We start from the raw sequence: 13,600 nt of genomic DNA, 5'->3' as shown, positions 1-13,600 counted from the left end.
CAATTTTACAGCAGAATTATATAATATTGGATCGAGGCCTATCCACTGCCATTCAACACTGCATGGAGCTGCAGTATGGCTCTCTGTGTGTGTGTGTGTGTGTGTGTGTGTGTGTGTGTGTGTGTGTGTGTGTGTGCTTCTGCAGACAAAAAACAGCTGAGGGGGCATGTCTGTCTCTGTTTAGGGCTGACACACACTGTGCTCGGGCTCCTAGACATTCAGCCAGACAAGTAGACATTGAATGCAGCAACAGTCACATATTAACTGAGGGAGAGCAATTTGGCTCCTGAAATGGGACTCCCACCCGCCTACTCACACACATACACAGAAACAATTCATCACGGGAAGCAGGTTTCTTATGAGGAGCCATAAACTCTTCCCATTAAGATTCCTGTCTCATGAAAATATAATTGCTGTAAATGAGCAGCGCAGGGTGCTGCATAACTGGTGGGGGACTAAGTGTTTATGGAAAGAATCATTATCACAATCCCAACTGCACCAAATTTTTGACAATTTAAAAAATTAGAGGTTGTAACTTTTAAGGATTTATGATAAAGGTGCAGATGTGGAAGCTTTTTGGTGGGGTCTTTTTATGAACCCTAACCTGATGCAGACCTCAGTTATAGGTGATCCACTGGGTTAATCAGGCCGACAGATGGGGCAGACTGTGGGTAAGCAGGGGTAAGTGGGGGCCGTGTATTGTGATAGTGTTGGGACGGCACTGGGCAGGGCCAAGCCGGATGCTGTGACTATGACCTATATTAATAATTCACACATAGGATCTCCATGCTGCACGGAGCAGGAGCCCTAATCATCATTAGCAACGCTAGCCAGGAGCCACGTTAGCTTCCAGCAGAATGCCAAGCGTGAAGATCAGAGACAGAACATAGATAGAAAGATCCGGTCCTCCTCTCCATTTTCCATGTGTCTAAATTAAAACTCGAAATCATGTGATGAGAAAGGCTGTGTGTGTGCAAACTTCAAAAAGTGGTTAAGTTTTGACACAAATGGCCACTTAAAATCTGAGTCAAATGCTTTCAGTTAGCCTACATGATACATTTGTCTCTTCAGATCTGTTTCCATGACAACCAGTCTCTGAACACAAACAACATGTTTCCACCTAATTTAAAGTTTAAAAGTGGCAATCTTGTTAGTAATGCTCAACAATGCCAGTACTGAGGGTTAAAATGGTTTAAAGACCAGGATACACAAGATCTGCAAGTTTGTGAAAGGACCAAATTCTCCGGTATATAGACTGAATGTTGCAGTGTGGATACTAGTCAACATACTTTTGCCGTACTTCTGTACCCTACACTTTTGTTGCTCTATGGTGGGTCTCTGCAGCAGCAGCAGCAGGTTGGTTATGTTGGATTGAGTCAAAATAATCTTTCAGTTGTACAGGTCCTTACCTTTCCCAAACTACTGTCTGCTGGAAAGTTGTTCTTAAGTCCGTGGCACCTTAAGCAGCACAACAAAGTTATTCAAGCATCTCAAACAGAGGCACGCAGCTGAGTGGGAGAGGTGTGTGGAACTGCATTCCCCATAGTATCCCATAAAAGAACAAAGGACACCAGTGAAAAGGCTATAGATGAGGTAGCTTATCATGTTGCCAAATATATGATGCAAGTAGCCGGTTGTGCAGGAATATGTTGTTATAGTCGTACTTCACTGCCACTATCACCTGTGGGCACCATACACTGGCTACTAGGCTGACGGAGAGAGCTTGGTTTTTTTTGTATCACTAATGATACCCAGACATCACTCTGATTAGCCTACCCCATGCATTTCAAAGACAAGAATATTTCCCTTGTCTTTTTGTTTGTTTCACAGTAAAAAATAAATGAATTTAATATAATTTGAATGGGATGTGATGTTAAAAAATTCAAGATTTTTAATTACAGGCGAAATCGTCCATCCCTGTGTCTGCTAAGTAGACCATATAGACAAAAAGTATTAATTTAGACATATAATAACTTGGTGAGCAAGACAATGCCAATCCAAAACACTTTGCATAACAAGCATCATATACATCTGGGACCTCCAGTGAAGGCAGGAGAGAAGAGAAGAGGAGCTGTGTTACGGTTGGGGGTTGGGAGTCAAAGAGGCAGGCCAGACCAGACAGCCACTATCTTCCTCTGACCCCCTGTCTGAGTCTATGCACGTGTGTGTGTGTGTGTGTGTGTGTGTGTGTGTGTGTGTGTGTGTGTGTGTGTGTGTGTGTGTGTGTGTGTGTGTCCCCTCTCCCCAGCCAGACAATAGAGCAGGCCCTATGCCTGATTGGGGTCAGCTGGTGGCTGCCGGGGGAGAGGAGGGGGAGTAGGAAGGGGAGGGAGAGAAGTGGGGGTGGTAGGTATCAGACACCGCTGTCTGACTCGCGTGTCTGGATGGGGAGGGAGAGGGAACAAAAATCTCTGCTAAAGAGCAAGTGAGGGAGGAGAGGAGGACAAGGATCTGGGCAACCAGAGGATTCTTTTTCTGACTCCCACACACATCCTTCACTACTTGACTCCAGGCTGGGAGGTTAAGCCGGGTTAAAATGTTACAAACAATAATAAATACCCCACAGACATCACTACAGAAAGTTGGTTACAATCTGTGTAATGTTTGGCACAGTGATCTCTTCCCTATGGATACATTAACTACCATTTAGGTTGCAACTCCCAACATATATAGCATATATATTAAAAGAAAGCGTCATTCAATACTACTGGTGCGTGTGACTACAGAGAAAATCCAGGGTTCTTATGTGGTTTTTCATTTAAAAACACAAAGTCTTCTTCTGCTTTGTTATCTGTATCTGTATCTCCTTCTCCCTCTCTGCCTCAGGTGTAATCCACAGTAATTTCCTGTGATAAGGTCAGATCCAGAGCAAGGCCTTGTTAGGGGGCAGCCAGCGGCCCAGCTGGCACAGGATGCGGATTTAACCTCCTTCAGCGATGTAGTAGTGGGGTGACGAGGAGGTACAGAACTGACAGTGAAGCTGAGATGGTATAAGATAGGAGGGAGTTTTTGGTTTGATCAGTCAGTTAGTTAAAAGTTTAGTTAAGTGAAGATGCACTTCATGACAGCTTAAGAAAGTGGTCAAAATAAGCTATTGACTTGAAAGTTTTCTGTCTTTAAAACTTTTGGAACCTGTAGGAAAAAAACATCGTTTATAAATGATGGTGTGTGATACAGTTACTGCGGGGTCTAAAAGACTTACAGGTCCAAAAACGTTTGAAATTGCCCCAGTAGATTGCTTCAGACTGCAGCTGTGAAATGTCCTTAATGTTTGCCAAGTAATCACTGCGAGAAAAATGCGCCTGATCAAAGTACGTCTACTAGAAGTTTTTGTTTTTGCCACTGTTATTTTAAGTTTTTGACAACATTAAAGAATTGATTGCTACCGACACAGAGTTGTTGGTTTATGTAAAACCTTTTTTTAAACAATAAAACAGATGTTAACTACATCGCTCTCTCAAAGCCTATTACTGACTGTCTTGACTGTCGAAGAGAACGGTCTAGACCTGCTCTTTTTTAAAGTGTCTTGAGATAACTTCAGTTATTATTCAGCGCTAGACAAATAAAATTTTATTGATTGATTAATTGATTTTACCTTGCAGAACACCGGAGCTGCTGGCTGCATTGTCTAGTTAGTTTGTTTGTGTTATTGTGTTGTGTTGGATTGAACTAACTGTTTTTGTCATCAGAGTCTGGCGGCTTTAGAGAGAAGGAAGTTAAAACAGTTTATGTTAAAAAAGGCATTGACAAAAAGTTCTTTCCTTGTATGGACATCCTTTTAGGGTACTTTCGCACTTGAGCTGTTTGATCCGTTTGAACCGAACCCTGGTGCATTTAGCCGGATAGTCCGGTCGTTTCGGGGGGTGTGAAAGCAATCTCCAACTTTGGTGTGGACCAAACAAACGAACTCTGGTCCGCATAAAAACGAGGGTCTCGTTTCGCTTCCAAGTGGTCCAGAATTTGGTTCACTGTAGGTGAGAAAGTGATCCAAACCAAATATAGGAAGTGAACCAAAAAACAGTGCATTGGGTTGTTAACGGGTACTGACACTTGCAGAGACGGATGAGTAGAGGACAGACATGGGGGAGCGACGAGGAAATAGAAATATGGGCTGACCAAACAATTTCACAAATGCTTGTTGAAACGCACAAGATCAGGGAGGTGTTCAAACTGTTCAGTGAAAAACTAAAGGACAAAGGAACGATGTCGGTTAAAAGTTAAAAAAACTCAGACAACAAAACATTAAAGTCTGTGATCGTGTTCAGTGTGATTGAGGAGTGTGCTGTCTCTCTTTCTTTGTGTTTACTTCAAGGAGTTTTCCCACGTGGAATTCAGACCAATCAGAGAGCAGTTTCCTTGCGCATCAAAACTTTTGGTCCGCTGCCGTGTCAACACAAACCACACTCCAGGCAAAATGCAACATTGTAACAATTTGGTCTTTGATTTGGATCAAACAAATGGACTTTATGTGCAAAAGCACCCTAAGAGGCTCATCTAAAATTACAGGCCATTTGGTCCAAAATTAGCCAAGAAAACAACACCGGGTGCATAAGGATTCTGCATACCTGGCACTCTGTTTCCACTAACTGCCCTAGAAATGATACCACTTTTCAAATATAAAACAAGTATGCACAATGTTCAAAACCTGAGGCACATCGCAATGCATTCTCCATTATTGTAGCTCAGACTCCAGTCCCATTGAGGTGTTTATTTGCAGTGAGAGGCGTTGTGGTGATGCTAGGCAACACGCAACCTCATGTCAATCACTACACATAACTGCAGTTATATTCAGGCAATTAGAAGCAGCAACACAAACTACTTATCACAGGAGAATCTTGGTCACTCATTCACACATGACTTCTTGCAGTACGACACAACTTTCTGGATGCGTGAGAAGGACATCATGTCCGGTGGAAATCAGTTCACACTGATGTCCTGCTTTTAACTAAGCTGAAACGGAAAACAAAGAACTGAAAAGCACTGTAAACTTCCTTTTAAAAAAATCAGTGTCAGCATTTTTGCGCTGACAAACTTCAGACATGGTTAAAAAAATCCTTGTTTTTTGCTACAGGGTTCCTATTAATCTAATAACCATCTACATCTTTGTAATTTCCAGTCAGAAAGGAATTCAATCTCTTTTACTTCACCACGAGTACACCACTCACATCCAACAACCTCGTCACCCTCACCTTGGAGTTTTTTAAAGATGAAAACCGATTTTTCATTTAGCCCTTTCTTCTTTTTTGTTTAACCCAAGTGACTACATTACCCACAATGCACATCTTGGTTGCAGATTTGGATGAGTTACAGATAAATCACTTGACATCACTTGAGGTCATTTAATAGACGTTACATAGCTCCAACAAAAGGCTTCATACAAAATCTTCATTTGGGCAGAAGTTTTCCTGAAGGAGTAGGGCTGGGTATCCATAAGGATTTCTCAATTCGATTCGATCGATTCACAAGTTCCCGATTCAATTTTCCGATCCGATTTGGTTAGGGGTATTTCAGTTACAATATCTATGAAACTCTAACCTGGTGCATTATCAACATTTTTAATGTTTACAATAAGAATGAACCCCAAAGAGTAAGATCATGTACTTTTTATTTAACAACACACAGCAGTCAACACAATATTAACATGTTATGAATAAGACAGCTTATGAACTTTTTTCCCAGTTTCAGATTTTTAGTCTGAACATCTGGCTCATGGTTTTGATTAAACAAACTGGCCACGAGATCTCATAGCACAAAGAACAAAACCACACAAGACTAAGAGTTATGGGGAAAGGCATATTGTAAAACAACATGCCGGAAATACACTCGCGGCCAAAGCCGACGCTAACAGAGAGTAACATAAATATCATTGTATCAATAGTAACTTGCATATTCATGGACGCACACGATAAAAAGAGTCCGTCTGTGATCACTGACGTCTCTGTAGCAGGTGCAGTAAATAAGTCTGGGCAGGTCTCCCTCACTTCCGTGTTTCGGGGGGATGCGCTGAGTAATGCTGCGTTCAGCAGCGCTCAGAGACGTGTGTGATCAGACATGAGACCGTTCTTACACATTTTTTTAAAGGTCAATCTCGGGATTTACTAATCAATATTGCGTCATTCAAATGAGAATCAATTGAAATTGGAAAATTCGATTTTTTAAACCCAGCCCTATTAAGGAGTGTAAACAAACTCTGACGTTGGAGTTCCTATTTGTATGATAGCAGGTGCTGTTGCAGTTAAATGCAGGTAAACTAATCCTGTTTCAACAAAGTCTGAGTTGCTGTGGAGACAAAGGAGTCCTTTATGATGTGTTCACTCATAACAATGAAAAGTACAGCATCTGATTAAGTGCATTTATAACAGACGATGGGTGAGCTTAAATAATGTGTCAACAACAACCTACAATAGTGTGCTTACAAAAATCACAATGTCACACATTTTTTTTCTCAGTATCAGAAAGGTTGCCAACATGACTGTATAGAAATGGAAGAACTGCACTTCTCTAACACCTCTCTCTCCCATCACTCAAAGTGCGTTACACTACGGCCACATTCAACGATTCACACAGAAACATACACAAGCTGACATGGGAGGCTGCCGTAATAGATGCTAACCTGCCCATCAGGCCCACCCAACAACTCTCACACTGATTGGGGCTCAGTATCTTGCCCAAGAAGACTATGATACTTGGACTGGAGGAGCTGGGGATTGGAAACACCTATCTTCCAATAAGTGGCCGACCCACTCTTTCTCTGAGCCACAGTGTGTACCACCATGCAACAGTAGAAAAGTGTCCAGCAGTTGAGATTTGGGCAATATTATTCCCACCATGGAAGCTGATTGTGTCACCCTATGTGGAAAATCAGGGATGATTTCTCGCATGATTGTTGTGATCTTGCAAATCCATCTGCCTCACAAGGTAACATGATGTGGGCCGACATGAAAAGTGAGGTTGTAAACACACAGCAGGAGGAGGTTTCCCACCTGTTAACCTTAAACGCCGTAGTTTACTGTCTTGAGTTAAAATCTCATGTCTCGTGTGAGGCAGAGGTTGTCTGCAAGTTACAAATGCAACAAGAAAATGAACAAATATGATAGTAATATGATAGGTATACGTTTTTTTAATTGATTTTCTTAATTGAATTAAAAGTATAGTTTATGTATATAACTCTTGTCAGCGCAAGCTGAAATGTGAGGTGACCTCTCAAAGTCTTTTCCTCCGCTTGTGCTATTTGAATTTCACAGAGCCATAAAAAAGGTTTTCTTTTTCAGGTATTAAATGGTTGACCATGTGTATTTTTCTTGCAGGAGGGATTTCAAAGGCTACATAGGCACCAAAGTTCCCCCATTGAAGTGATCTTGTACAGCCCTGCAAAGCGCCTCCAACACCGCTTTGGAAACTTTACCACGTAAGCCTCTTCAAAATCCAAGGAAAATCCTGCAAACCACTTGAAGAGACATGTCATTATTCCACTGTCTGGGTGTTCCTGCACACATAAACAAACGGATTACCTCAAATCTGACAAACAGCGGGCGGCACAGCGTTTTAGATTCTGTTTTTCCCCCCATATGATGTGAAACAGCATTTTTTATTTCAAAGCTATAATCGCTTCTTTGTTTCATGTGAGGGAAAAGACGAGACATGAAGGGGGAGTGAGTTCACAAAGGCTAATAACTATGTCAGCCATTTCATTTGTCTGAATGCTGGGAAAAACAAATCTGCGATGAGGCAAAAAAGCCGAGATGTGCTGGTATACTATCTGCCAATGTGTGTCTGGAGCACAGCGCCTTGACTGACTGTAATATGTCCCATCCATGTCCACAGACCTGAAGTCATGAGACGCGTAGCAGACAGCGCGGCTGATTCATTCTCTCCTTCGTATCTCAGACAGACTCCTTAGTATCTCAGACAGTCCAACTGTGTGTAAATAGATGTTGACTGAGACAGCAGACTACTAACCACCCCCCACCACACACACGCACGCACGCACGCACGCACGCACGCACGCACGCACACACGCACACACGCACACACACACACACACACACACACACACACACACACACACACACACACACACACACACACACACACTTGACGGATGGCCTGTCTTCAAACACACTAGGACTACAAATCTGCCCTGGTCCCAAGGGCATTATGGGAACTAAGGGAGGAGGTCTTGGATGTGTGTTGGGTTGGGGGTGTAGAATCTAGACACAAAGGGACTCCCAGCAGCCAGTGACGGGGTTGTGAATGCAGCTCGGGCTGGAGCACTAAGTGAAGGTGCTGCAGGGACAAGTAGACGGAAGCCAGGAATGACCTTTCACTACTTTTGACTTTGGAAGTCTCTGCCTGAACTTGACCTGCAGCGAGCCGAGCTGCTCCGGGCTGCGTTTTCCACAGTGTTTAAAGCTTTAAGGTTTGTCAGTTAGATACCACAAACACCAGGTTACACTGCCCACAGATAAATAAAAAGCTCTGATTGGTGGTCAAGCTGATATCAGGAAAAAATTAAAGTGAAAGAGAGGAGAACTTACCAAAAAGTCAAAAGCAATGCTAGCGCTGCTGTGCTATCATGATATATCCTCAAACATCCAGCACATAGTGTGAGTAGTGTAGTGTAGTGTGAGGCTCAGTAACACAGAGACAAAGGCACTTTTAGGCCAAACCAACACTCACGGCTTCTGTCCACACTGCTGCTCTGCACTTCAGAAAAGGGTTTTAAAAAGGTGGTCATTGGAGTTTTCTAGTAAACAAGCAAATGTTTACGTTCAGTGTTGCTCATCAAAACACACTGTGTCTCATACAAGGCAAACCAACATGATCACTGCATACAAACAAATACAACAGGATGAGCAAGTATACAGCAAAGGGGGGCCGCTTTTAAAAGCATGACTCTGCAGCGCTAAAAGTGGCTTAAACTTCACAGGGGAGCTTCAAATATGCTGCTACATGTATGCTGGGAAAACTAATTTTATCTGAGTATGTGCTTATTACCTGGACCAGCAGAGTGCGTCTGCAGGTCAACTGCGTGGTGTAAAAACAGGGTCTGGGGCCCACTCTGACTTACATTAAAAAGGAGCTCTTTCTTAACCCTGCAAGTTGAGCACCGCTGTGCACCGCTCTAACCCGCCGCTCAGGAGAGGTGGCAGACTAAATAAGGCTCCACTGAGAGACACTAACCAAGTGTAGAAATTCCCTGTGAAATTAATTACAGAAGCAGTGATGGCAGAAATAAGTCTGTCTGGAGGAGAAAAAAAAAGACTTCTTTTTTTTTTTAAATGCTGCTGTTCGGTTGTCTTCGCCACTCCCCTCCCCAAGGTCCCAGAATTATTCAGTCTATTCAGACTTGGAGTCTGAAGTAATGTTTTTTTCCAAGGTTCATTACTAAAATTCATTAATAATAAAACTAAATAAAAACCAAACTAATTTCAAATCAACAACACCTCCACAAACAAACCAAACAAAAAAGAGGCAAAAAAACAAACCCCAAACAAACAACAAAGAGCTTAGTGAGAGATTGGATTGGCTGTCTGGCGGGAGACTGCAGGGTAAATATTGGCTGAGCCAGAGAGTGGCTGTCTGTGTGTGTGTGTGTGTGTGTATGTGTGTGTGTGTGTGTGTGTGTGTGCGTATATCTAGGTGTAAATGTGTGTGTGCGTGTGCCTATGTGTACATCTTCCTGTATGTGTCTAAGGGAGAGTCAACAAGTAGCCGAGTGCGCGTTTGGCCTGAGGTAGTTGACAGATGACCCTGCTGCCACCTACACACTAACACCACTCATACACGGGATTACAGATCAGGCCGTTTACATCCGTCTGGCTGGCTGGCCCCTGCTGCAGGCTAACTGTTACATACACACAGACGCAGACAGCCACTCAAGTCTCTGACACATGGACCCAGGCCTTTCCCAAGAGGCGAGGGCATGTATACAGCTATACTGCTGTGTGCATCTAAAGAAGCAGAAGGATAATAAAGATATTCTAAGAATATTCCAAACAGTGTTTTTACTCTGTCGCTGAGTAAAAGTATGATAGCTGAGTTATGGTACGAATACCAAGAGGATACCTTATTATTAGAAGTAATATTATTTTAATGCAGAACCCTTGTCTCACCAATATTATTAATGTTAAATATCTAAACACTTAGACCCCCCCAATCTAACACACACAAAAGTTCCAATATTTAATCTCATTTTAAATCCTAAAATCCAGGTAATTTCCAGGTACCTTCCTTGATGTGCTTTCACTTTTGTGCAAGACTCTTCTGGGAATCCATATTACAAAAAAACCACTAGACGGCTATCAAGATGACGTCTCTTGATTGAAAAAATAAATGGGTATTTGCTTTGCGTGAAGTGAAAGGACCTCACACAGTTGGCACATAGTATTTCCCCACTTGTTTAAAAAAGACAGGGCTGATAACAGTAAGAGTCAATACCAGATTAAAAGACTTAAGAGTTGAATGTTTGCCTATTCTGTCACCCTGCAGGGACTATAGCTTCACACAGAAATACAAATCCCTATTACATTGGATTTGAGCAGGTAATAGCTTTTATCACTCTGAAAATGTAGAAATGTGACCAGAAAAAGGTGATTGAGTTTGTTCTGCCACTGCTGCTGACTGTAGGTTGAGGCTAAAGAATCTGCATATGTACAGCAATTCTTTATGGAGCCGGGGTGTTTGACCTCAGGCCTTCATCATATCTCAGGACTTTAAAATACCACACCTACAGTACAAGATAACTGCACTGCACAGTGAATCCAAGCCCAGCAACAGTTCCAGACTACCACTTGTTAAAGGTCTTTGCCTTTCAAATCCTACATGAGAATCCCCGAGTGTAGGCAGAAGTTCGACTCCTGGCCGTGACACACTGTCTGTGCTGTGATCCCTCTATGTTCGTAGTCCCTTTCAATTTTTTCCTCCTCGTCTGAATAAAGAGGAAACACACCAGTGAGACCGCCCGCTCTGCTTAAAAAAAAGGGAAAAAAGGCAGACTGTAGCTCTTTTCTTCAGCCAGAGAAATCATCAAAGCATGAGCTACATTATTCAGCCTTTGCCGAGTCTGCATGACAACACAGCCGACAAACAAGAGCTCTTTTCAAACCAGACGGCCACTACAGTAGGACGCTGCTATTTCAAACCACTTGTGAATGGAGCTCCATCCAACTAGTGAGGCATTCAGATTACGAGCACTGAAATGATCATGCCAGCATTTATCAAGTTTCAAACAGATGCATACATAATCTTAAATGCATTAGTCAGCTCAAAGGGAAATCCACTGCAAATATCTATTATCATTATTAGAGTCTCTTGCAGCTCACTTTAGAAGTCTGAGGCAGTTCTGCTGGATTATCTAATTAGTTTCTCAATGCTGTATCAGTGTGTCTGTGGATGCACCAGCTCATGCCTGACTATGTGCGTTTTTCCTGGCTAGCAATACGATGATGCCACAGAAAACGAATGGTCGCACACCAGTCCGTCTGCCAGACAAACACACACGCACACACACTTCTTGGTTACAATGTGGCGTCAGCACAACCACGCACTGCTGCCAAATTTGAATCTAATATCCTGCGTTCACCTCACGTTGCCCAGGCCTGGCCCTCGGCCCCAATGGAAATTACACATCACTGTAACTCTGTCCGTCCGTCTGTAGCTTGTCTGTGTGTCTGCATGTCTGTCTCTCAATATGTCTGCCTGTCTAGCTTCAAATGTGTGTGTCTACATCTCTGTTTATATCTCTGTCGGTACTTGTCTGGCTGCCTGCTTATGAATCTACCCGCCTGTCTGCATGTCTGCTATGTGCCCGTCTCCTGTTTATTTGTCTTTGGCGGTCTGTCTGCACATCTGTCAGAATGGATACATATACTGTCTGTCTAGCTGTCCTCTGCATTACTGCCTGTCTGTCTGCCTGCCTGCATGTGTCTGTCTCTGCTTCAGTCATAAAGAGGAACATCTGCAGTGGATCTAGCAGGCAGCAGCATTAGGGCAGAGCTGATAATGATAGTTTCTCTCTGGGCTGCTCACAAGGCAGACAGACATAACATACCATTCCAGCGTTTCCTGTCTATGCTGACAGGCAAACTATTTAACCCTCTGTGGTGATCCCTCAGAGCATAGGCACAGCCCGGCAGGCCTTGTGAGGCTAAATCTCAAACTATTAAATCAAAAAACAGCCACTATTGCAAAAAACGTCAAGAAAAAGTCAGCTTTGAGTAAGAAGCAATAGTTAATAACAACTCACAATAGACCTGTTCTTGTTAAACACAACTACAGTAAATCTGCCTCTAAAATAGCCTGTACAATGCTATGCTAAAAGATTATGACAGGTTTCTTTTTAAATGTAAGCCAGCTTTTGAGTAAAACTGTATGTCCCTGTATGGGTAATGACCACAATAAAACCACAGACACAACATTTAATGTAACATAACACTATAAATTCAACACTGTATGCGACATAATAAACTCTCAGTTAGAAAACAAAAATAGATTATAAATACCAGAAGGTACAGTAAAGTCACTATGAAGTTTCTACTGGACATCTCAAACATATTGCAAGACCTTACAGATGCATTATAGATATGTTATAAAGAACAAAGGGTCGAAATGGGGTCAAGAGCAACCTTTGTTGACCGTCTTGAAGGAATACTTAGTCTGATTTGTTGTCCTTCTGTTGCTACTTGAGACTGCAACATTCAACGGATTAACCACGCACTAAAGTCTCTTGGTGGGGTTTTAAGGTCAGGAGAAACGCAACTAATGTTACTCACATATCTCCATTCCCTGTGGCTGGGAAGCGGTGCAGTTGCAGGAGCAGGTGACATTGGAGTTGCCGGGGCCGCCAGGGGCCGTTAGGTTTTGCATGGGGCTGGGCTGACCGGGACACCGCTCCGGGGAGAGAGCCGCCGCCGCCACCGTCGGGGCCCCACGACGGGAAAACAACAAAAAACTTCCAGGCAGCGGCAGCTGAGTCCGCCGCTACGAGTAACTCCCGACAGTTTCGCACTTATGTCCCACGGTTCTTCTCACGCCATATTTGTGTCGGAGCGGCTCGGTCAGAGAATTAGAGGGAGATTTGGGGACGAGCCATTGCCCGTGGCTAACGCATTGTATAGTTTTTCCGTTCCTTCCTTTGCCGCTGAGAGCAGCTGTCCTTCCTCTACTAGAGCAGAGCAGACACAGCGGGCTCAAGCCCCACCCATTTGCTGACAGACAGCCGCTTGGGCCAATCCGAGGGCCCAAGAGGAGAGACTGACAGAGGGAGAGAGAGATGCTGCTTTCAGGAGCAAGTGGAATAAACAGAATTCTTACTTTAACCAGCCAAAAACATTATAAAACGCCGCACTTCCATATAAAATACACAGTGGGAAAGTCTGGATTTTCTGTGACACATGAGTCAGGGCGCGATTAAGCTTTCTGACTAACAAATCTTCCAACTCACCCACTTTTTGGACTGACAACACATGTAGTAGAATGCAAATCTGACATTCCAAAATTTCATACACTGTGATGAGCTCAACACCATAAACAGGTCAGATGACATTAAAAAATATATTTAGACTTTTAAAGAAAATGCAGTGTGAAATTTTGTACAGAT

General features: G+C 43.0%; 1 protein-coding gene across 1 annotated transcript in view; it reads right to left on the bottom strand.

Moving 5' to 3' along the window:
- Positions 1-13,126, bottom strand: part of LOC138583999 (low-density lipoprotein receptor class A domain-containing protein 4-like) — a 49,022-nt gene extending 35,896 nt beyond the window's left edge. Inside the window, exon 1 of the mRNA XM_069656100.1 lies at positions 12,774-13,126. Within this exon, the coding sequence (XP_069512201.1) occupies positions 12,774-12,867 (94 nt within the window). The 5' untranslated portion in view covers positions 12,868-13,126. The remainder of the gene's footprint in view (positions 1-12,773) is intronic.
- Between the last annotated feature and the right edge of the window lie 474 nt (positions 13,127-13,600).

Source organism: Semicossyphus pulcher, unplaced genomic scaffold, assembly GCF_022749685.1.
Source record: "Semicossyphus pulcher isolate SPU_LCO1_2020_fin unplaced genomic scaffold, fSemPul1.0.p SCAF_9, whole genome shotgun sequence".
Classification (NCBI taxonomy): Eukaryota; Metazoa; Chordata; class Actinopteri; order Labriformes; family Labridae; genus Semicossyphus; species Semicossyphus pulcher.
The sequence above is the reverse complement of the archived record's forward strand: the minus strand, read 5'-3'. Positions and strand labels throughout refer to the sequence as shown.